The sequence below is a fragment of the Schistocerca nitens genome, chromosome 3, assembly GCF_023898315.1.
Source record: "Schistocerca nitens isolate TAMUIC-IGC-003100 chromosome 3, iqSchNite1.1, whole genome shotgun sequence".
In the NCBI taxonomy this organism is placed as follows: domain Eukaryota; kingdom Metazoa; phylum Arthropoda; class Insecta; order Orthoptera; family Acrididae; genus Schistocerca; species Schistocerca nitens.
In genome coordinates, this window is record NC_064616.1 from 606,558,230 (window position 1) to 606,582,111 (window position 23,882).

Below are 23,882 nucleotides of genomic sequence, written 5' to 3' on the forward strand. Positions count from 1 at the left end.
CCAGCATCTTTTGAGACTGAAGCCCTTTTTGTGTTTCCCTGAGACCCTCTAACCCAAAAACCTGCCCAGTCCACATAACACAGCCCGTTACCTGTATAGTCTCCTCCTATGTGTAGTGGCTTCCTGACCTATTCAGCAGAACCCGAAAGCCGACCACCCCTTGGGGCAAGCTGAGGAACCTACAGCCTACACAGTTGCAGAACCATTTGAGCATCTGGTTCAGACCCTCCACTCAGGTCTGTACCAGAGGTCTGCAATTGGTCCTGTCGACTATGCTGCAAATGGTTAACTCTGCTTCCATCTCGTAAGCAAGACTGGCAGCCTTTACTGCGTCTGCTAGCTGCTCGAAACCAGGTAGAATCTCTTCTGATACAAAGTGACACATTTCACTGGTACCGATGTGAGCCACCACCTGCAGTTGGCTGCACCCTGTGCACTTTATGGCATCCGGGAGGACCCAGCCACAGACAGCACCTGTAATCTGTTTGTCAGACTAACTGGGGAGGCTTTAAAAGTTGCCCCCTGGGAAGTCTTTTGCCACTTGGCACACCCTAAGGTGACCTGATACTCAACCATAGGTGAGGGGCCAATCTCAGTGTGAGCAGTAACTGGGCTAGCCACTGGTGTGGACCGATCAGGGAACTCAGATGTGCTGGAAGTCTGTTGGATCTCCATGGCCGGCCCATACCAGTGATGCCCATCCACTGCAGCTTCAAAGCTGTGTACCCCAAGCCATCACAGCCTGGAGCTGAGAGCAAAGTGTCACCAACTCTGCTCGTATTCACACACAGCAATCACAGTCCATATCCATACTAAAGACGATGGAAAACTACATTACACAGACACACGGAGGAAAACACAGAAACTGTGTCTAATGAATTAGAGTAACATGCAGATATTCAAAAGATGAACTACCAAAGCATTTAGGTGAGGCTAAATAGTTTACTCCTGATTAGGAACTTGTAATATGTCACAAAATAAATTTATTTTCCAGTGCAAAAAAAAGTGGGAACTGTGTCAATTAAATATTAAATTAACATGCAGAAACTCGAGAAACGAAACTACCAAAGCACACAGATGACACTCTACAGTTCATTCCTGGTTAAGACCTCATAAAATGTCACAAAATCGGTTACTTCCCTGTTGCTGCTTGTGTCTTGGCTGGCTCCTGCTGCCTGACTTGCTCGCTATGGTAATATTTGATGAATTTCAGGCATATAGCATACACTTCCTCCATAGAAAACATGGAAAATTGACAGCTAAAAAGGAATTCTAATGCTATGTGCATTCCAATGTTTGCCGGGCCCGTTAGCACCTCTACGAAACTGTAGAGACTTAATGTTTCCTTATATGCATGATGGGGCCACTCAGTGAGCATGTGGCATGTGATACCAAGTATGGGAACTGCTGGCTGTGCGCTTTCTCAACACATGTGAAGCAAAGAGTCGAGGACTAGGCAGTGAGCACTTCTCTTGTAGTTCCATCACATGGACGGAGTGCTATGTAGGAAAGATGAATGGTAGACTTCAGTTTATTGAGAGGGTTTTAGCAAAATGTAGCTCATTGATTGAGACCACATATAGAACAATAATGCGACCCATTCTTGTATAAATGTCAAGTATTTGGGATCCTCGCAATGTCAGATTAAAAGAAGACTTTGAAGCAATTCAGAGGCACGCTGCTAGAATTGTTACAGGCAGGTTCAATCAACTTGTATTACGCAGAAGCTTTGTAAACTCAAATGGGAATCCCTGGAGGGAAGTTTACATTATTTTCATATCATATTATTGAAAAAAATTTAGAGAACCGACATTATTGGCTGACTGCTGAATGATTCTACTGCCACAAATGCACATTTCATGTATGGGCTACATAGACAAGATAAGGCTCGTGAAGAGGCAGGTAGCCAGTTGTTTTTCCCTTATCCCATTTGTGAGTGGATCAGGAAAGGGACTGACCAGTAGTGGTATATGGTATCCTCCTCAATGCACAGTTTGGTGGTTTGTGTAGTATAGATGCAGAGGTTGAAATGGGTTGCAATTTTCTGCTTCTTTCTTTACAAGAAGTTTGGTTGACTTATAAGAATAATTTGTGGATGGCATTGAGCAATACAATCAACTAGAAATCTTTATTATTCTGCAGACTGAATGGCATTTCAATTTGTGCATAATTTAATTCTAATGGAATGTTGGGAAAAAAAAACAACTGATATTATTGGTGCTATAATATTAGAAGTCTAATAATGATTATAAAGGGTAGAATATGAGTAATTTCAACATAAAAATGTTGGAGATAACTTAAATTAAGGACATTTTGTGCATAAAAACTCTTATGGGAATTGTCACCTTAGCTGGCACGAGTAATGAATGGATGGGTAAATATCTGTTAGGAACATTACGTTTGTAGATTGTGGACAGTTGGGAATGTGGGTATCATGGGAAGCATGCAAAAGGAATAAGTCCCTGCAGTTGCACTGTTCATCTGTGTCCTCAGTGTCTCAGATGGATAGAGCGTCTGCCATGTAAGCAGGAGATCCAGGGTTCGAGTCCCGGTCGGGACACACATTTTCAGCTGTCCCCATCGAGATATATCAACAACACCTGTCAGCAGCTGAGGGTTTAAATTAATTATCATTTATTCTCGAGAAGCTGCACAGTCATCAATGGTACCTGTTCTTTCGAGAACAGTTAGTACCTTCATATACAAATAAACTTTTTTTGATGAAAAACTGATATTTCTTCTCGATCACTGGTAATTTTTTAATAGAATTGTAGCACAAATATAGGAATATGCATGGTAAGTAGCCAGAGGACTGGATGTATAACAATTCTTAAGAATTTATACGGTTTTAATGAAAATATCTGGAGTTGATTATCTCTTTATCTCTTACACACTGAAAAGTCCATTTTAAACAATACTATGACACAATAGACTTTTTCTGTGGGTCTACATGCCATAAAAAATACAGAATGTTCAACAAACAGGAAGAACAGCTTATGGATACTATTAAAAACTTACACACCATCTATACTATTCATATAAGATATAATCTTTGTAGAAAGATTTACATTAGAAACACACAGAATACCTGAAAAGCTGTAGTTGCCTGGGTAGATGGGAAGAAGCCTTGTTCCTGGAACAGTTGCATTACCAACTGCCTGCGCTGTTCAAGCATTCTACGGTGACCTTTTTCCATATCCTTCCCTCCTGGTGTCTTTGGTGTACGTGGTGAACTGCCTTCACCAGCATCACTGGCTTCCGAGCCTGTGGGTGGAGATATCAATTAATCTTTTATCATCAGTACATTTTACATGTGTATTTGTTAGTGGAGTTTTTTTTTGGTTCATCCGTGGCTTCCATAAAATCTGTGTGCAAATAATATAACTGCTTATGTACTGCACTTCCATTGGGTCCAAGACAGAATCTTGAAGAAGAGTAATATTGCATCAATTTTGCACAAACACTGGATATGCATCACATGGATTCCATCGATAATGTTACATGGGATACTCAAAGAACAGAATGGTACAAATCAATGAACTCAGTCATAAACAGTGAGGTTAACAGCAGTTCAGAATGTGAAGTAATGTGTAAAGCCAAGTATGAGAGGTAGACCAAGCATTGAAGAATTAGGCTGTTTCATTATTCACTTACAAAGTAGTTGTAACTTTATCGCAAAACTAAGAGCGGATTTATCTCATCATATGGGTCCACTGTTTTCATGACTTTGCAAATTTATATTTATTTTATTTTAACGTTGTGGCTGAGAATCATTTCAGTCACCACAGTCATCAGTTAACATAAGGGAGGGACGTCATGTGTAGGAACTTTCTGTGAATTGTCCAAACTTCGTTCTACGTGTTATTTAACTTTGAATGTTTGTATATCATATTTTGGAGATGGAGTTGGGGATCAGCACAGGATAAGCTTGCGAGTGTGGAAAACTGCTTAAAAGCCACACTCAGACTAACCTGTCTACAAGATTAACACTTGTTAATTCACCACACAGATTTGATAGGGGTATGGCTCACCTCCCTGTCCTGTAAGCTAGCACAAAGCACATTAAGCTAGACAAGCAGGCTGGACAAAGATTTGCACTGTACTGCCCTTTTGTACTTCAAGGCTAGTGTGAATAGTGCCAAAGTCACACCAAGCCACTTTTCTTTGTATTATATACAAGTTTTTTAAAACTAAATGTTCTTGATTTGATTTAATTACAATAACTTCTTATTACACAATGTGTGTTGCACTTGTACTTCATGTCTGTACTGTACACTAAAAAAGTCTGCCCTATTAAACTGACACCACACTCCTTGGCTTGTTGCATGCCTTTGATGAGATTCCAGTGTTGCTTCAGACACAAAATGTGCACATACGAAATATCAAATCAAGTTATGCAACAGGACTGGACTCTTAGTAAAAAAACTCGATATTTCAGTCTCCATAGAAAAGTTAGTCAGAAGTGAAAGCAAGACCACATGTTCATTGACACAGTCTAATATGACCATTATTATATCCTGGCAAAAGATATGTGTAGCTCTGTGATACATCTTGTGGGCAATACAGGGAGATCACATTATTAGGACAATTTTGAGATTTTGAGAATTTGAGCAAGGTTTTCAAAAGATTGTCACTTTGATACAAATGCAGGCAGCTAATCCCAAACTTAAGTAATTGTAGTTCAACAGATGTATATAAAAAATACATCTGTTGAACAGATCTTTAACTGAAATCGGTTATAACTGTCAAACATAAATCTAGTTGTAAGACTGGGAGATTAATTTATTAAAACTGTCCTAAAGAAATGTACAGGGCTTGGACGAAAATATGCAAACAAACACACAAAAGGGGGTGCGCACACCCACACCCACACCCACCCACAAAACAACTTCCAGTCATCTCACAATGGATAAATACAGGTCCTGTATAGTTTTTAAGAGAATCATATACTATTCTTCCTGCAAAATAGTGGTGACTTCAGTTAATGATGATGGAGGTGGATAGGAATCATGCAGGCTTCTCTCCAAAGTAGACCAGAAAGGCTCAATAATATTGAGATATTGTGACTACAGTGGCCAGGGCAGATGTGAACATTCATCCTTGTATCCACTAAACCAGCCCTGAACGATGCAGTTTGATATTGGAACATAGCAGCACCATTGGGGAATGAACAATGTAGAGTAACCAAGGGACCCATGGAATACCACAATATGGCTGACCAAATCACCATCGAACCCCTGACATGTTTCACTCTTGGGACATTAACTTGGGGAGAAGTCAGAAACAGTGTGAAGCAAGACTCATCCAATCAAATGAATTTGTTCCACTGCTCCATAGTCCAGGTTTTATGGCTTTGTCATCATTGTTTCCCTCTTACGTGCGTATGAATCACTGATAGTGGTTCTAGAATTCCAGATTGCCCTACAATTCCTGCTTATGGAGCTCCCTTTGTGTTATTTTGGTGTTGAAAGGGTTTGTGAGTGCAACATTCAGTTTTGCAGCAACTTTTGCAGTTTCTATTCATTACAATCCACTTCAATGACCATCTGTCACAATCACTCAAGACACACTTTCAACTGCATTGTGACTTTGCAGATGATGCTTACCTGCTTTTCCTCAATACAGTATAAATCTTCAATATCATGCCTCTTGAAACACAAAATACACTACTGGTCATTAAAATTGTTACACCAAGAAGAAATGCAGATGATAAACGGGTATTCATTGGACAAATATATTATGCTAGAACTGACATGTGATTACATTTTCACCTAATTTGGGTGCATAGATCCTGAGAAATCAGTATCCAGAACAAATACCTCTGGTCGTAATAACGGCCTTGATACACCTGGGCATTGAGTCAAACAGAGCTTGGATGGCGTGTACAGGTATAGCTGCCCATGCAGCTTCAACACGATACCACAGTTCATCAAGAGTAGTGACTGGTGTATTGTGACGAGGCAGTTGCTCGGTCACTATTGACCAGACATTTTCAATTGGTGAGAGATCTGAAGAATGTGATGGTCAGGGCAGCAGTCGAACATTTTCTGTATCCAGAAAGGCTCGTACAGGACCTGCAACATGCGGTCGTGTATTATCCTGCTGAAATGTAGGGTTTCGCAGGGATCGAATGAAGGGTAGAGCCACGAGTCATAACACATTTGAAATGTAATGTCCACTGTTCAAAGTGCCGTCAATGAGAACAAGAGGTGACCGAGACATGTAAGCAATGGCACCCCATACCATCATGCCGGGTGATACGCCAGTATGGTGGTGACAAATACACACTTCCAATGTGTGTTCACCGCGATGTGGCCAAACATGGATGCAACCATCATGATGCTGTAAACAGAACCTGGATTCATCCGAAAAAATGACGTTTTGCAATTCGTGCACCCAGGTTCGTCGTTGAGTACACCAGGCGCTCCTGTCTGTGATGCAGCGTCAAGGGTAACCGCAGCCATGGTCTCTGAGCTGATAGTCCATGCTGCTGCAAACATCATAGAACTGTTCGTGCAGATGGTTGTTGTGTTGCAAACGTCCCCATCTGCTGACTCAGGGATCGAGATGTGGCATACGATCCGTTACAGTCATGCAGATAAGATGCCGGTCATCTCGACTGCTAGTGATACGAGGCCGTTGGGATCCAGCACGGCATTCCGTATTACCCTCCTGAACCCAATGATTCAATATTCTGCTAACAGTCATTGGATCTCGACCAATGCGAGCAGCAATGTCGCGATACAATAAACCACAATCGCGATAGGATGCAATCCGACCTTCATCAAAGTTGGAAACGTGATGGTACGCATTTCTCCTCCTTACACGAGGCATCACAACGTTTCACCAGGGAACGGTGGTCAACTGCTGTTTGTGTATGAGAAATCGGTTGGAAACTTTCCTCATCTCTGCACGTTGTAGGTGTCGCCACTGGTGCCAACCTTGTGTGAATGCTCTGAAAAGCTAATCATTTGCATATCACAGCATCTTCTTCCTGTCGGTTAAATTTCGCGTCTGTAGCACGTCATCTTCGTGGTGTAGCAATTTTAATGGCCAGTAGTGTACGTTGGCTCCCTTGATTACGGGAACAACTACCACAAGAGCACTAACAATTTGCCCACATTCAAATTCACTAATCTGAGATCTGAGACATAATGCATTCACAATCTCACAGAATACTGTCTGAATACAACCAACACTTGCAACGTATTGTGGACATTGCATAGGTGCAATGGTCAAACAGAATGGTGCCATCTGCAGGCTTGGCTAGCATCTACATTCATGTTCAAGCACGCATTTCTTGTGGTGTTCCCATATTTTTGTCCAACCCCTGAAACTGTTACATCGATAAGGTCACTTACAGAACTCCATTAAAACAATTCTTGAGAATTATTCATTTGTGTAGGACATTTAAAAGACCTAAGTAAAGGAGGATAGTACAGATCTTTCATGGCTTTGCTTAGCCAGTGTGACAGCATAACAGAAATAACAATCTAAAACTAATATGTGACAATTATGCTTTATGTGGATGTGGATCAACAGTTAAATGTCTTTGGCTAGAAGAGGAACTGGATAGAAAGAGTTAGTGTAAAATCATTCTGTTGTACTAAGGACCACAATTTTGCTGGCTCTTTGAGCACAAATGCATAAAAGTTTAAAACTTATGTCAAAAGTTATTCCTCTAACAGAAGAACCATAAGATAAAATATGAACAGATTTTAAATATGATACTTACCTCTGAATGCATCTGGATTGAAATCTGGTCCAAAAAATGTGCCACCTGTTAGCTTTGCGGATTTTGGAGTTGCCGAGATCACACTGTCAGAGTCACCATCATCCTCCGCAGCTGAAATAAATATAATGTAATTTACCCTTAGCATAATGACAGAATCACCACATCAAAAGTAGGCACACATATTAAAGCTCTATTGGTTAAATTTATATCTTTGAAAAGCAGTCAAATCTGTGCCATATTTTTGGAGATATAACATACAACCCACGCGCATGCGCAAGAACTCGCCCGCAACTGCTCAAATGAATCCAATGTAAAAACAGCTGTCACGTCAAGCTCAATGGAGGCAATTTGTTGTTAGGAAGCACTGCATATTCTTCCTAAGGCCTTTGACACACTTTGGTTGGCAGACGCTTGTATGAGCACTGTGTTTTGTTGTTGTATATGGCGCATTTCCTTTGCAACTTAAGTTTTATTTCCGTCCCCCCCCCCCTCCCCCACCCCGCTCTCGTTCATGTTTTGTTGCTGCAGTATTATTCTGCAGAAGTAGGATGCAGTAATATCCTTCGTTAGAGTATTGGTTATTACCAGTCAAAATCGCAAAAATTTAACTGGTAACTAGATAATGAAAAATTCCCGGAATTCTAAAAATTTCCCGGGTTTTTCCCAGTTTTCTCCGGGACGAAAAAATCCCCGGGTTTTTCCCGGATCTCCCGGGTCGTATACACCCTGACTGCACATGTAACAGCTTGATGTATGTAAGCTCAACCAACCACGTGACACCATATGAAAAGTAATGTTGAATATCCAGAATGAGATTTTCACTCTGCAGCGGAGTGTGCACTGATATGAAACTTCCTGGCAGATTAAAACTGTGTGCTCGACCAAGACTCGAACTCGGGACCTTTGCCTTTCGCGGGCAAGTGCTCTACCAACTGAGCTACTGAAGCACGACTCACGCCCGGTACTCACAGCTTTACTTCTGCCAGTACCTCGTCTCCTACCTTCCAAACTTTACAGAAGCTCTGCTGCGAACCTTGCAGAACTAGCACTCCTGAAAGAAAGGAGTTCGAGTCTCGGACGTGCACACAGTTTTAATCTGCCAGGAAGTTTCAATGTTGAATATAATGAATACAAATTGTCAGACTAAAATATCCCTATACTAATGTAATAAATCATATGGAATATGTTCACACTGCGAGTTGTCAAGACTTAGAGCAATTCTCACAAACTGGAACACCAGCAAGGTATAAATGCTTTACACAATGTATCAAACAAGATATCTTGCACATGTGGTGCTCTATAACTTACAAATACTGAAAAATATCACGTTATACATCACATCATCGAAATTTATATGCTGATTACTGTTATATAAATGGATAATTACACCAACATTGTCAACGAATGTCTACGGCATGTGCTTCAAAAAAAACACCCCACAGTAAACGTAAGCTGCAGCTGAAGATGGGCATCTGTCCGATGTCAGTATGGCAATAAAACAACGTGAAGCATCTAAGCTTCAAAGTTTTTATACCGAAATTACTTAAAATTTTGTCTTGTTTATGGTTCTGTTATTGATTGTAAGTTAAACCACAAGTTTAGGAATGGCTTTAAATGTTTGAAACTTTATTAGATGTGTGACAGTAACAAACAAGACAGAGTGTTAAATCATATTCTTAACAACAATATATTCATTCTCATTGCTTTTTCCCATACCTGTGGCAAATTTGGAGGCAAACTGTGCAAATACATGACAAATTTTGTTTTTTCACAGTATGTGGAAACGACGATGGGAAATGGACCGATCAGTTGCTCCAGGCTAAATTATCTGCTACCTTTAGATGGAATTATTATTATTATTATTATTATTATTATTATTATTATTTTTAAAATTGTGAAATTATGTTTTCAGTAACCACAATATCTGACATAAGTAAAACTGGACCATCATCATTTTTACTGAACAAAGCAAAAGAGCCCACATAACAAGATTGAGCAAATGGAAAAATATTTTCATTCTTCTATGAATCTTGCTGCCACCTCCAGCAGCAACAATGGCTCTATCTTGGGTTGGCACCGAGTCGAACTGAGCTTAGATGACACATACAGGTACATCAACTCAATGCTTCAACTCCAAGCCAGAGTTTACCCATTAGAGTGGTTGATGAATGGTCATATGCCAGTCTCTTAGCAAAACATTATGAAATTTTTCAAGGGGTGAGAGATGTGGGAAACATGGCGGCCAATACAACAGTTAAACACCATCTGTATCAAGGTGAGTCAGGATGCATGGTTAACATGCAGTCTTCCATTATTTTGTCAGTCACTGAGATCTCAAAGAAAGTGCACAGCCACCAGCCTTAACACATCTGAAACATAATGCCTGTTGTTCAAATGGAACTCGAGGTGATCACGCACATCAGATGCTGGCTGAGGTAAATATGTATATGTCTGTCCTTTCAGGCACTAGTTGTATTGGGCCACTGAGATCCCGCATGGAATTATGTACGGCCTGCCCTGAAACCATTGATTCCATATTCAAATGACAGTTTTTGGATCCTGATGAGCGTAAGCAGCAATATTGCACAACAACATATTGCAGTCTTGATACACCATGACCATGCCGCATTCTGACAGATGCTGGTAGACATTTCTCCTATTTACACAAGGCAGAACATGACCTTCTCATAATCAACTAATACTCAAGTGGGATTTCTTTATGACAAACCTGCTGATATTATTTCCTTATATACAGAATGCAAATTATGATACTCCGCAGTACTTCTTGGGGTTACACTGAAATGTTAATAACTTGCTTATCTGAGCATGTAGTACACATTATGTGAATTTGACATTTGTTGCATGCTGCCTTCAAGGTGTTGCTATTTTAATGTCCAGTAGTGAACTTGACATTCTGCCTATTGAACTGATTTGTATGCACTCAACAAGAAGGCCTAATCTTCTTCATCAGTAACATGAGTTATTGCAGACAATGAAGAGATAATGCCAATTAGGAACAGTCTTAATGTAGGACCCTACCAATACAGATTAAACATTATTTACACTTTATTATTAATACCACATAAATAATCATACTCATTGGATTTAAAAGTGGTGATTCAAAGTTACTGAGTCCACTCATCAACTCTTACACAAATAGTGAGGACAGTCAAATATGGGCCATTTTTTTGGACCATGCAGACTCACAAACTGATGATAAATTCACATGACTGGAAGAGAACAAAAGGCGATTATTCTGGAATGTTGAAGACTGTTTACTGCTAGGTCCTCTGAAAGACTGTGAAATATTTTTTTGAAATCAGAGAATATACTTGCTCTTGGCATTAAAATATGTACTCCGACATTAATACAATTTTCTGCACCCTATTCCTAAGTTATTGCTACTATAACTGTTGTCAAAACGTTTAAGTACAAAGCAATCTCTTTTATTTAAATGAATGAAAAATACCAGAAAGTACTGACATTCAATGATTCACATAAATTTGTAGCAATACATGGCAACAAAATCGTTTCATTTGTAAACAATTTTAAATAGAATGTTTAACATTATCTGTGTGGTACTAATAAGGTGTACATTTTGCTTGATCTGAATTAACAGTGTCCTATACTCAGGGTGTTCCTGAAGTCTCCTTTACACTGAAGTGAACAAAAGTGAACATGGATCAGTGAATGAGAATTCTCTCAGGTGTAAACAATAGGAGCATGTGCACGAATGGTATCTGGTCACATTTGGTTTACGTTCACAGTCATTCGTTTGTGGTGTTCCGCTAGTTGTCAATTTTTCAGGAAACATGACAGGAAGTTTGCATCCTCTCCACTTTGGTGCTTGCAGTAGACAAGAATTTCATTTCTTATCTTGTGTACCTTTATTGTTGCTGACACGAGCTGCTGCATGTGCAATGGAGTGGTTCACAGGTAATGTAAAGTTGCTGATAGAAGAATATAATATAGATACCATACATGTTTCTGGGATTTAAGAGATTCACAGCACAAGTGACAAAGGAAAAGAATTATGATTGGTAGAAAACTGACGAAGCAGTCACTGGTTCTCCTAGAGATGTGATAGAAATGAAAAATTCATTAGATTCTTGCATTGAGTGGGAATGGACTGAATAAGCAATAGGCTGAATAAGCAATAGACTGAATAAGCACAAGCTTCATAATTCTTGTTATTAAAAAAGAAGAAAAACCATAAATTTCCTTGAAAGTAAACTAGTACGGTATCTATTATGCTGATTAAAATTAAAAATATGTGAAAGACTTATCATTATCATTGCTTATGTTTAAGGTATTTGTAATTACATAGCTCATGTTTCACTACTACATTAGATATTTCTGATGATAAATGAAAATGGTTTACATGGGATTACACTAACTGTCTCCAAACAAACAATATAGCATAGTAATCTATGTGACAGATCTTACATATATTTCACATTTCACTGATCATATTTTATTGGCTGTATCTTCTTTAGACACACTTTAATATTATTCTTCAAGTGCTGTACATTGTTACTGTAGACTCCAGAAAGTATCAGATATGAAGCAACTACTGAAATACAAAATTATCATTAATGTAAATGTCTCCCTGCTAATAACCAGGTCATAAATGCTAGCCTTTTCTCAGGTTATGTTGGCCATCAGTAATTAATGTTCTGCTTTTAAATTTCCTGCTACACTGTACTGAGAAGCTGGCAAAAAGTGTCAACCAACATATGCGCAGAGTTTTGGACTAATGCTAAGGCAATTCAATGTTAAGTGCACTATCTCTATGCATTTCACATTTACATTCACACTGAGACACCTAAATTCTTCCTGTCCTATGCCTATTTCTCTTTCATGACTATATATACAACTAGTATGGAATATAAGTTAAGCAACTTTACTAGAAAATTCATGCCAAAAAAAGATACACAGAATATGCTTTGATGCTCATTTCTTCACAGCATTCCTTCTGTTTGTTCTAGTGTAAATGCTTATTTGCAGGTACAACTTAATGATGATGCATACCAGTGAACCCACAGTGCATTATTTGTGAATTTGTACTTGCTTGTGTTTGCTCCAACTTTTGATCTTTAATGTGGAAGCTGTGTTAATATTAATAAGTACTGTTATTTTATTTTGACAGAATTAGGTACCTGTTGTTACAGAAATGGCTTATTTTAATGCCAAAAATAGGTTACGTCAAGCACAGATATATGCAAATTATTTTGTTGTTGGAAGGTCTGGAATAATCTACATCCCACAACTACACAGTTAGAGCCACCTCCTTGCACAAGAATCAAAATTTATCTAAGGTTATTTTTCCTTACTTAAAGAGAATTTTACAACTGCTTCCCCAAATGTATCTTGAATGAGACACTTCCAATACAGCCAAGGTGAAGTAATCTTCTTCATTGGGCTTTAGCCTTTCAACACCCAGAAAATAATCTGAAATAGGAAGGAAGGAAGATTAGGGTTTAACGCCCCGTCAACTAAGAGCGTGTTACACATGGGAGTCCAAGCTCAGACTGGAGGAAGGATAGTGAAGGAAATTGGCCATACTCTTTCAAGAGAAACCATCTCCATTTTCCTTGAGTGATTTAAGGAAATTTGGGAAAACAAAAACCAGGATGAGCAACGGGAATCTGAGTAATATATATGAAGGTTATGGTCACTATTTATTTGATATGAACAGTATAGTGCATCCAGTGTTCTTGTCACAAAGCGAAATGATCCACCAAAGTTTCATCAAAATAACTTTCTGTCTTGCTCTTTTAATTTCCTTACTTGTATCAACCATTTGTATCACCAGTCAATTACATCAGTTCTCTATACCAGAATCTTACCTTTGCTTATATTAAACCCTAATCTTCCTTCCTTTCCTTTCTTTTACTTACAGATCTCCTCAAGATAAATTCCACTTCACAGTGTCTTGTTTAAAATATCTTTGTGTCAAGGAAAATAAACTACTGATTTTACAGCAATAAGTAATTTGCATAATGTTGGCACTATTACTTGATTTGTGTAGAAGTCATCAATTGTCTGTTGGATTACCGATTTTGTAAAGCTGTTGATAACAACAGGTTTCCTTCCAAAATTCTTAGTGCCCTTTCTTGGCGATGCCAATAAACCATATGGTTTATTTTCACATTCCTTTCTAACGCATTATATTGTGGCAAGGTTGACTTTTGTTGAAACTGCAGTACTGGGACTGGCTCTTTTTGTGTACACTCTTTGATACATGCTGCAATTATGTTAGAGATGACCGAATGCTCTTCACACTGCAAATATCTCTTCTTTGTATTGTGCACATTTTCTTGAGATGCAGTACACTTATCCATCATATCTGAATAACTAAGTACATCAGTAAATGTACAGACTGAACTGACAGACATTGGTAACTAAAATCACACAAACAGAAACATGATTTTTGGTGCACTTGTAGTGCAGTTACAGTGTCCTACTGGTAAAAGCCACTTCCTCCACCAAGAGCACCACTCGCTCATTAGTTTACCAACAGACTATAGTGATGCCGAAAAAATCTGATGGTGATATGGTTAAGTCAATACTGGTTATATGGAAACAACAAGTAGTGATCTTCACCATTTTCTAACAAAGCACACAGTATTTCTAAGTTAAATTGGATTACAGGAGTTAACAAATATGTAACATAATAAACATTGAAGTTTCAGCACAGCTGAGATGAAAATTTAGTATCTGTTTTTGGGTCTTTTTTTTTAACACCTTGGAGACCTAGCCTGAGCATAGCTTGGTCCACAGCTTTGTGTTGAAAATACTGTCTAAGTATAGGTCTGGCTGCAATTTTCTCGACACACAATCCACCTATTTCTCGAAAACTTGACTCATTTTGTATGAGAACAATGTATGGATGTGTCACAATCTGCCCCTTGTATGGTGCTGCCTTTTATTATCAATTTTCTAGAAAGGAAAAAACATTAGTGAATGCAAAAACTGCTGTTGTGTATGGCTGAGCCCATACGATAGCACTGAAATAATTTCGCACGCGTACTCATTAGGTTTTGCAGGTTTTATCTAATTCTGCTAAAAATAGGTCACGTTTGTTATGTGACGAATAAATTTTGGAAGCTCAAGAGGAATAAATTGCGATATAACTCACTTTGCACTTTTCCTGGAAGGATAATTATACTTCCTGTTATCATTAGTTTAAACTTTGTAATCTATCAAAGAACTAAAGTAAACATGAAAAATAAATCTTGAAGCTTGGCCTTTTTTAGTATGTATTACTCTTGAAGATGCATCAATTACATAAGTGCCAGTAAAGATTTAAATAATGGTATACATGGCTGGTTTCCTAAGCCCAATATTCTCCCAAGTGGCCAGTCTCTGAAGTGTTAAACTCAAATGTTAAAGATTATCATAAGATGTATATATACTCACCTAATCATTTCTGTAACCCCCTCACACACACACACACACACACACATGCCAATTACACCAGAAATACTTGACTATAAAGGTTTCCCATAAATAATATAGTAGCTGCAATTAATCTTTCAACTGGTTTAAAGAAATAAGCAATTGATATTTAACATAATTTTAGTTTATCATATGATGAACTTCTGCTTCAACTCATACCTGATTGACGCTGCTTCTTCCGGTAACTTTGAACAAAAGTGCGGGGACTTGATGGTACTGAAATTGCACTCGGTGACTGACATTCTTGAGGATTGAACTCTGGTAGTGATGAAAATTTCTTCTGAAAGTTCACTGTTTCCAGAACCCTGCAAATTAATGAAATACAAGGAAAAACCCTAAATAATTCTAAAATGCAAATAGTTTGTTAATTTCCATATTTTATTGTCACAATCTGCAGTAATTGCAGTTGTATGGATTCAGACTCAACTTGGCTTGACGTGTGTCGACAGTAAAAATTTTCACAAACTAAACTGGGGATCAACAGTCACTGGTGCATAACTTGCACTATACTTGTTGCATTTAGCAATTTTATAGTTTTAGGAGCAAAGTAATTCAGAAACAATGGCAGAAAGCTGAATCATAAGGAAATACTGACTCCAAAAATGAGAGAAAATGTTCTTTGTGCTTATTTGTACCCATATCAGTTGCTGTACACTCATACTTTGAAATTCTTATTTTATTTAATATCCCTGATACAAAAATTGGCAGAAAAAACACCGTACACCCAAGTAAAAAGTGAAAAAAATGTAAAAATATTATTTTACTCTAGAGTTTTTCATTTTGTGTTATGTTTCCAGATAAAGTATTCCACTTTGGTTGTCCCGTGGATTTTCTGATGGACTTTTGTTGCAATAACCCCAGTTGTTCTGTTTTTATGACTACTGTGCCATAGGCAAGCTGGTTCATTTCTTGGCCTGACGATTCGGACAGTTGCACACATGCACCAGTTATAAGGAAAGAGGCAAGGAGGAATTGCAATTCATAGCCTTAACAGTGAGTAACACAAAAAGTAATAGTAGAGGGTAACAGTAACATTATGGCAATGAGTCAAGGTTTGAGGTGCATTAAGATCAAAGAACTTCCCATATTTTTAAAGTCTGATAGGCTGACTGAATTCATAAGTGGTACAGTAAAACAAATAAACTAACAGTTAATATAATGGTGCAAGCAGGGAAGGCACAACCAGTTAGTGGTATGAAGGCTTGACTCAACATGGAAGACAACGTGGGACTACTGAGAAGGAGAGGGAGAGGGAGACAGAGAGGGAGCGCCAAAAGATTGACATATGGGCAAGTTGTTTACTAAATGGTAGATAAGTGGGAGAATAACACTTTTTAGAAAAATGTGATAACCAAACATTCAATCTGGCATGAACCATACTCTCTGATCGGAGTAGTTCGAGGCAAGTTCCTGAAGACCGAATCCAAATTGTGGAAAACTGCAGAAGCAGCCCAAGATTAAAACCCAAAACTTTTGATGATTTTACAACGGAACCAAATGGAGTTAAAACAGAACTAATGTTAATTACTGTAAATTTGAACAGAAGGTCAATCATCAGGCTGGTCATGTTTATGTCAGAATTTTTTAAAATTTTTTCACTCAGTTGCTGAGAGGAAGACATTAATATCATTTTTAATCCGTGGAAGGAATAAGCAGGCTTCAGGATACAAGAAATATTCTCAAAGTGGGATTTTTTTAAAGCAGTATTAACTGTAGAAGAGGAAGAACATGAAAAAGCAACTGTTAATAAATGGAATGAGCTGATGTTGGAGTGATGGTACTCCTTGTGATTTTTTGCAACATACACTATGTGATCAAAAGTATACAGAAACTTGGCTGAAAATGAGTTACCAGTTCATTGTGCCCTCCATCGGTAATGCTGCAATTCAATATGATGTTAGTCCACCCTTAGCCTTGATGACAGCTTGCACTCTCACAGGCATATGTTCAATCAGACGCTGGAAGGTTTCTTGGGAAATGACAGCCCATTCTTCATGGAGTGCTGCACTGAGGAGAGTTATCAATGTCAGTCGGTGAGGCCTGGCATGAAGTCGGCATCCCAAAACATCCCAAAGATGTTCTATAGGATTCAGGTCAGGAATCTGTGCAGGTCAGTCCATTGCGAGGATGTTATTGTAGTGTAACCACTCTGCCACAGGCCGTGCATTATGAACAGGTGCGTGATCATGTTGAAAGATGCAGTTGCCATCCCCAAATTGCTCTTCAACAGTTGGAAGCAAGAAGGTGCTTAAAAAATCAATGTAGGCCAGTGCTCTGATAAAGCCACGCAAAACAACAAGGGGTGCAAGCCCCCTCCATGAAAAACACGACCACACCATAACACCACCGCCTCTGAATTTTACTGTTGGCATTACACATGCTGGCAGATGACATTCACTATACCCATACCCTACCATCGGACCGCCACATTGTGTACCATGATTCATCACGCCACACAACATTTTTCCACTGTTCAATTGCCCAATGTTTATGCTTCTTACACCAAGCGAGGCATCATTTGGCATTTATCGGCATGATGTGTGGTTTATGAGGAGCCGTTCGACCATGAAATCCAAGTTTTCTCATCTCCCACCTAACTGTCATAGTACTTGCTGTGGATCCTGATGCAGTTTGGAACTCCTGTGTGATGGTCTGTATAGATGTCTGCCTATTACACATTATGACCCTCTTCAACCATCGGCGGTCTCTGCCAATCAACAGATGAGATCAGCCTGTACGCTTTTGTGCTATATGTGTCCCTTTACGTTTCCACTTCACTATCACAGTGGAAACGGTGGACCTAGGGGTGTTTAGGAGTACGGAAATTTCGCGTACAGACATATGACACAAGTGACACCCAATCACCTGACCACGTTCAAAGTCATTGAATATCGCAGAGTACCCATTCTGCTCTCTCACGATGTCTAATGACTACCGAGTTCACTGATATGAAGTACCTGTCAGTTGGTGGCAGCACAATGCCCCTAATAAGAAAAAATTATGTTTTTGGGGGTATCCAGATACTTTTGATCACATAGTTTATGAAGGAGAAACACATACACTTTTATTACTGACTCAAAGCTTATTAGTGAGTACTATTACACATAAGACTGCATAGCATAAGTTGTTAAGGCACCAGTGGAGACAGTATATAGGATTTTGGAACAACTACATGAGGAAGAAGTCTGTGACATTCAAACGATGATCAGTATGACAACACAAAATCGGAAGAGAATAAAGAAGTGTACAATAGTAGTTATTATTGGATAAGATACTAATAAGACGACTTGTGGGAACAGACTGAACCTTACAGTAGGCAAGAATGTAGTCATGGTGGATATACACCAGGCATGTGGAGAGGATAATACTACCATGAACAATCATGTGTCTTTGAGAGATGACACATCTAAAAGTAAGGCACAGCTACATTGTTTCCTCAATGAAATAAGATGAGATGAGAACAAAGTAAAATGGACAATAATTCCATACATTCCCACCACTGGATGGAATTATGGAAGGAAGGAAGATAGTTTAATTACCTGACAATAACATCACCATTACAGATTGAGCAGAAGCTCGGTTTCTTCCCTGATGCATATTTTTAAACAAAGGCACATGTTCAATGGGAATTTCCATGAAGTGTAGGATACATAAAGATGGAAAAAACTTCATAGTGCTTATGGATCGTAATAGCTGGATCGCTGGCAGGAGTCTCATTTTGATCATTATTTTTTTCCATTCCATTTGAATACTTATGTCATTTAAATATAAAATTCATAAAATATATGATAATTAGCACATATATAATTTTTATTTTCATGAAAAATACACATCATATTATTTCTGATTACATATAACATAAAAACTTAGTTTTAATAGTAAATATAAATTCTTAATTATCTATGACGAGCATTCTACCACACAGCCAAGCTGCATCTCCAAAAATCTGTCTTACTTCACAGTATTTAATATGCTTGGAAAACTTCAAGGTCAATTTTCTCAAGAATTTTTGAGAGTTGCATCGAACTGCTTTGGGAAATTGATATTTGAGTTCTGAATTTCATGTACCATAAACATAAAAAAATACGATTGCCATATAGCCTCCTTGTCAGGATTTGCCTTAATCAATTTAAGGAAATCACAAGAAATCTAAATCAGGATGATCCAGCAGAGATTTAGCCGCTGTCTTCCTGAAAATGGATACAGTGTTTTATCAGTGTGCTACTTCACTTGGTTGTGATGAAGTTCAGACGGTCAGTGAAGATAAGGACGAAGAAAGAGAAAACCAGAATCCAATTCAATAGAAGATGTTATGACAGAGAGGATCAACTCCATTTCAATTTACTTGGACATTTAAAAATGGTTGTTGCTCTCCCTGCTCTTTCAAAGTTGAACTTCATGTTGGAATGCCTACAGTTCAGGTGTTTCAGGAACTCTTTTTGTCTGCCCAGTACCTGTGTGACCTTATAAAAAATGAATCATCAACACAGTGGAAGAAGCAGGTAGCCAACTCCACCAATGGGTAGAGTGGTCTCTCCTTGGTTCCAGCTTGAGTTTTTTTGTAAAACTGTCTACTGTAAAGGAAATGTGTTAAAATCACAATGTGGTTGAACACCCATGATTTTGCAGACAAATTTCCTGTCGGTAAGCTGAAGGAGCAACTTCGGTGGCACTTTGGTAAATTGAAACACTACACAAAAGTTTATCACGATGTTAGAAACTATGGCACGGCTGTCAAGCCACTTCATAAATTCTTAAGTTCTTGATGCAATTCACACATTTCTCATTGCATGGGCCAGGTAAATAACCCCAGGTCTCATGTATATTTAACATGATCGATTTAAATAATTATCTGTTTAGTTTTGGTATTTTGGTATTTTCATATTATTTTTTTTGCAACAAATATGCACATGTAATTACATGACCATTTATTTACTTAGGACATTAGTAAACACATTTGAAACACCTTTCAAGTGAACAAATGAATTAAATGGTTATATTATGTGCTTTGCTGTTTTTTACAAGAATCTATGATAATATGCTGATTTAAGATTTTTTATTTATATTACTATTATCACAGAGGTTTATTTATTAATTTTGTGTGTGTGCTGTCATCACATTTTTTCCATTCTTATGAAGTCTGTAAAAGTGTAGAGTTGTTAGGAGTTTAGGATATGATTTGGTGTGAATGAGGGGGTCTGCTATTTTGAGATTTAATTTCACATTTTGTGAATGCTTACTTTTAACTTCCAAGAATGTTTTTTTCGAAGAGTTGCTGAAGAATAGTAAACTGTTGGCCACAGAGAAAAATATATATATATATATAGTGTGTGTGTGTGTGTGTGTGTGTGTGTGTGTGTGTGTGTGTGTGAGTGAGTGAGTGAGAGAGAGAGAGAGAGAGAGAGAGAGAGATATTTCAGAGGTAAGCTGCATAAGATTGCATGCACAACTGAATGATAAGTACAAAAAACTAATTATTAATATGTGATCACAATATAGGGAAACTGGTTCTTCTGGTATGGAAGTTGGTTTTATAAAATCTGCAAACTGGTAATGACTACTTGATTGTTGCTAAATATTAATCAACCATAAAATCAGAATTATCTTTAACCCATTTTAATGTATTAATTATCTTTTAATGTATTAATTATCTTTAATCCCTTTCAACATATGAAAAATTATCATTTAACATTAATCAGGCGAAGGAAATTTATGTATGGTATCAAACAGTGGTTACAGGAGAAAGCATGGGGAATAGTAATTAATTATCTGAACAAAGTGTAACATTCAAAGTACTAATGGAGGATAAGAGTACTGTTACAATTATCAGCAGATGAGCGGACAACATTACAAACACCAAGTTGGGTCAACTCACTTTACAGCTATTGTTAATCTACCGAATAAAGGAACACCGAGAACATAGCAAAGAACATACTGAAATATGTATTTCAAAACTTCTTACCTATCCATTCCATCCTCAACATTTTTCTTGAAAAAGCTCTTTTTGGTTGATGGCGATGAAGGGATTGTTGTCTGCTGTTGAGGCAGCATGGCTTCTGAAGATGATACTTCTTCAGAGACTGATGCTTGGCTGACAACTACACTGTCTGCTACATTGCTAATGATGCATGTGGAGACAGCTGAAAAAAGCATAAATCAGATGAGAATACAACACTGTATCAGCTAATACTTATTGTATTGCTGATACTTTACAAAGATATCAAAAATGTTCTGAGATGTACAGAACTATAGTTCAAGAATGTGCTCATATTAAAGCTGTGACAGGCCTCCATTGTCTTACTCTACAGAGTACTCTGTTACTGCCCACAGTAGAGCTGATATGAAAGTAACTGCGAGTTCTGAATTTTTATTGTTTTAATAAGTGTCTCAAAGTAGTATTGCTTAGCATTTGGAAAGTCTCCTTCATGCAAGAAATTCTCTTGGTCATGAAATGCAATCTGGGCAGCCAGGAACAGCTGCTACCATTGTAAATTCACTGTTTGGAGGATGACATAACAGCATGCCCATTACACCTACCAGAACATCAAGAATATTCTCAATAGTAGATGTGTGTAACACCTGAAATGGAAGTCTTCAAGTCAGCAATGTTAGAAACCACATCATCTAACTCAGGAGCAGTTGGTTAAGAATTTGAGTTGCTGTCATAAGATATTACATAGGTTTAACCACAGCAAGTTAAAATCAGTATCCGACAGTGTACTTATGGATGTAACTTGATGGTTCTAATTTGACTCAGAGATAAAGCGTACTCATATGTCTGGGCACTCACTCATACTGTTTGTCTAATGAATGTGAAGACAGAGAGCCTGATGGGAAAACAAATGGCGTGCATTATCTACTGCTAACGGAAACAACAATATTATCACATTTGAGCATAGGACTTTAATCACACCCTCAGATGCTAGTGTACACCTATTCAAAAAAGCAGGTAAAAATTCCACTTGACGCCTTCCTCAGAGACAATCTCTACTCCTTCCAAATTAACAATATAAGTGTAGACCAAATGTAACTTGAATTCAAAGAAATAGTATCAGCAGCAGTTGAGAGATTTATACCAAATAAGTTAACAAATGATGGAAATGATCCTCCTTGGTACACAAAACGGGCCAGAACACTGTTGTGGAAACAACAAAACAAACATGCCAAATTTACACAGGTGCAAAATCCCCAAGATTGGCGACCTTTTACAGAAGCTCGAAATTAAGCGTGGACTTCAATGCGAGATGCTTATAATACTTTCCACAATGAAACTTTGTCTCAAAACCTGGCAGAAAATCCACAGAGATTCTGGTCATATGTGAAGCATCCTAGGGGAAAGACACAATCAATGCCTTCTCTGCGTGATGGCAATGGAGATACTATCAAAGACAGTGCTGCCAAAGCAGGGTGACTACACATAGCTTTCTGAAATGGCTTAACAAAAGAAGACAAAGAAAATATTCCAAAATTTGAATTAAGAGCAGCTGCCAACATGAGTAACGTAGAAGTAAATATCCTCGTAGTAGTGAAGCAACTTAAATCACTTAATAAAAGCAAGCCTTTTGGTCCAGACTGTATACCAATTAGGGTCCTTTCAGAGTATGCTGGTGCAATAGCTCCATATTTAACAATCACATACAACCGTTCGCTTGGCAAAAGATCCATACCCAAAGACTGGAAACTTGCACAGGTCACACCAATATTCACAAAAGGTAGTAGGAGTAATCCACTAAATTACAGGCCCATATCATTAACGTTGATATGCAGCAGGATTTTGGAACATATATTGTGTTTGAACATCATGAATTACCTCGAAGTGTCTATTGACACACAGTCAACATGGATTTAAAAAAAACATCGTTCTTGTGAAACACATCTAGCTCTTTACTCGCATGAAGTGTTGAGTGCTATTGACAAGGGATTTCAGATTGATTACGTATTTCTGGATTTCCGGAAGGCTTTTGACACTGTACCACACAAGCGGCTTGTGGAGAAATTGTGTGCTTATGGAATATCATCTCAGTTATGTGACTGGATTCATGATTTCCTGTCTGTCAGAGAGGTCACAGTTCGTTGTAAGTGACGGAAAGTCATTGAGTAAAACAGAAATGATTTCTGGTGTTCCCCAAGGTAGTGTTGTAGGCCCTTTGCTGTTCCTTATCTATATAAATGATTTGGGTGACAATCTGAGCAGCCATCTTACATTGCTTGCAGATGACACTGTTGTTTATTGTCTAGTAAAGTCATCAGAAGATCAAAACAAATTGCATAATGATTTAGAAAAGACATCTGTATGGTGAGAAAATTGGCAATTGATCCTAAATAACAAAAAGTATGAGGTCATCCAGATGAGTACTAAAAGGAATCCATTAAACTTTGGTCTCATGGTAAATCATTCAAATCTAAAGCCCATAAATTAAGCTAAATACCTAGGAATTACAATTACCAACAACTTAAATTGGAAGAACACATAGAAAATGTTGTGGGGAAGGCTAACCAAAGACTGTGTTTTATTGGCAGGACACTTAGAAAATGCAGCAGATCTACTAAGGAGACTGCCTACACTATGCTTGTCCATCCTCTTTTAGAATACTGCTGCGTGGTATGATATCCTTGCCACATAGGATTGACGGAGTAAATCGGAGAAGTTCATAGATGGGCAGCAGGTTTCATATTATCACGAAAT

General features: G+C 38.1%; 1 protein-coding gene across 1 annotated transcript in view; it reads right to left on the minus strand.

Moving 5' to 3' along the window:
* Positions 1–23,882, minus strand: part of LOC126248540 (uncharacterized) — a 351,785-nt gene that overhangs the window by 45,911 nt on the left and 281,992 nt on the right. The window contains exons 19-22 of the mRNA XM_049949599.1: positions 21,159–21,336; positions 15,356–15,501; positions 7,736–7,846; positions 3,089–3,264 (exon numbers count right to left, since the gene is read on the minus strand). Coding sequence (XP_049805556.1) covers positions 3,089–3,264; positions 7,736–7,846; positions 15,356–15,501; positions 21,159–21,336 — 611 coding nt within the window. The remainder of the gene's footprint in view (positions 1–3,088; positions 3,265–7,735; positions 7,847–15,355; positions 15,502–21,158; positions 21,337–23,882) is intronic.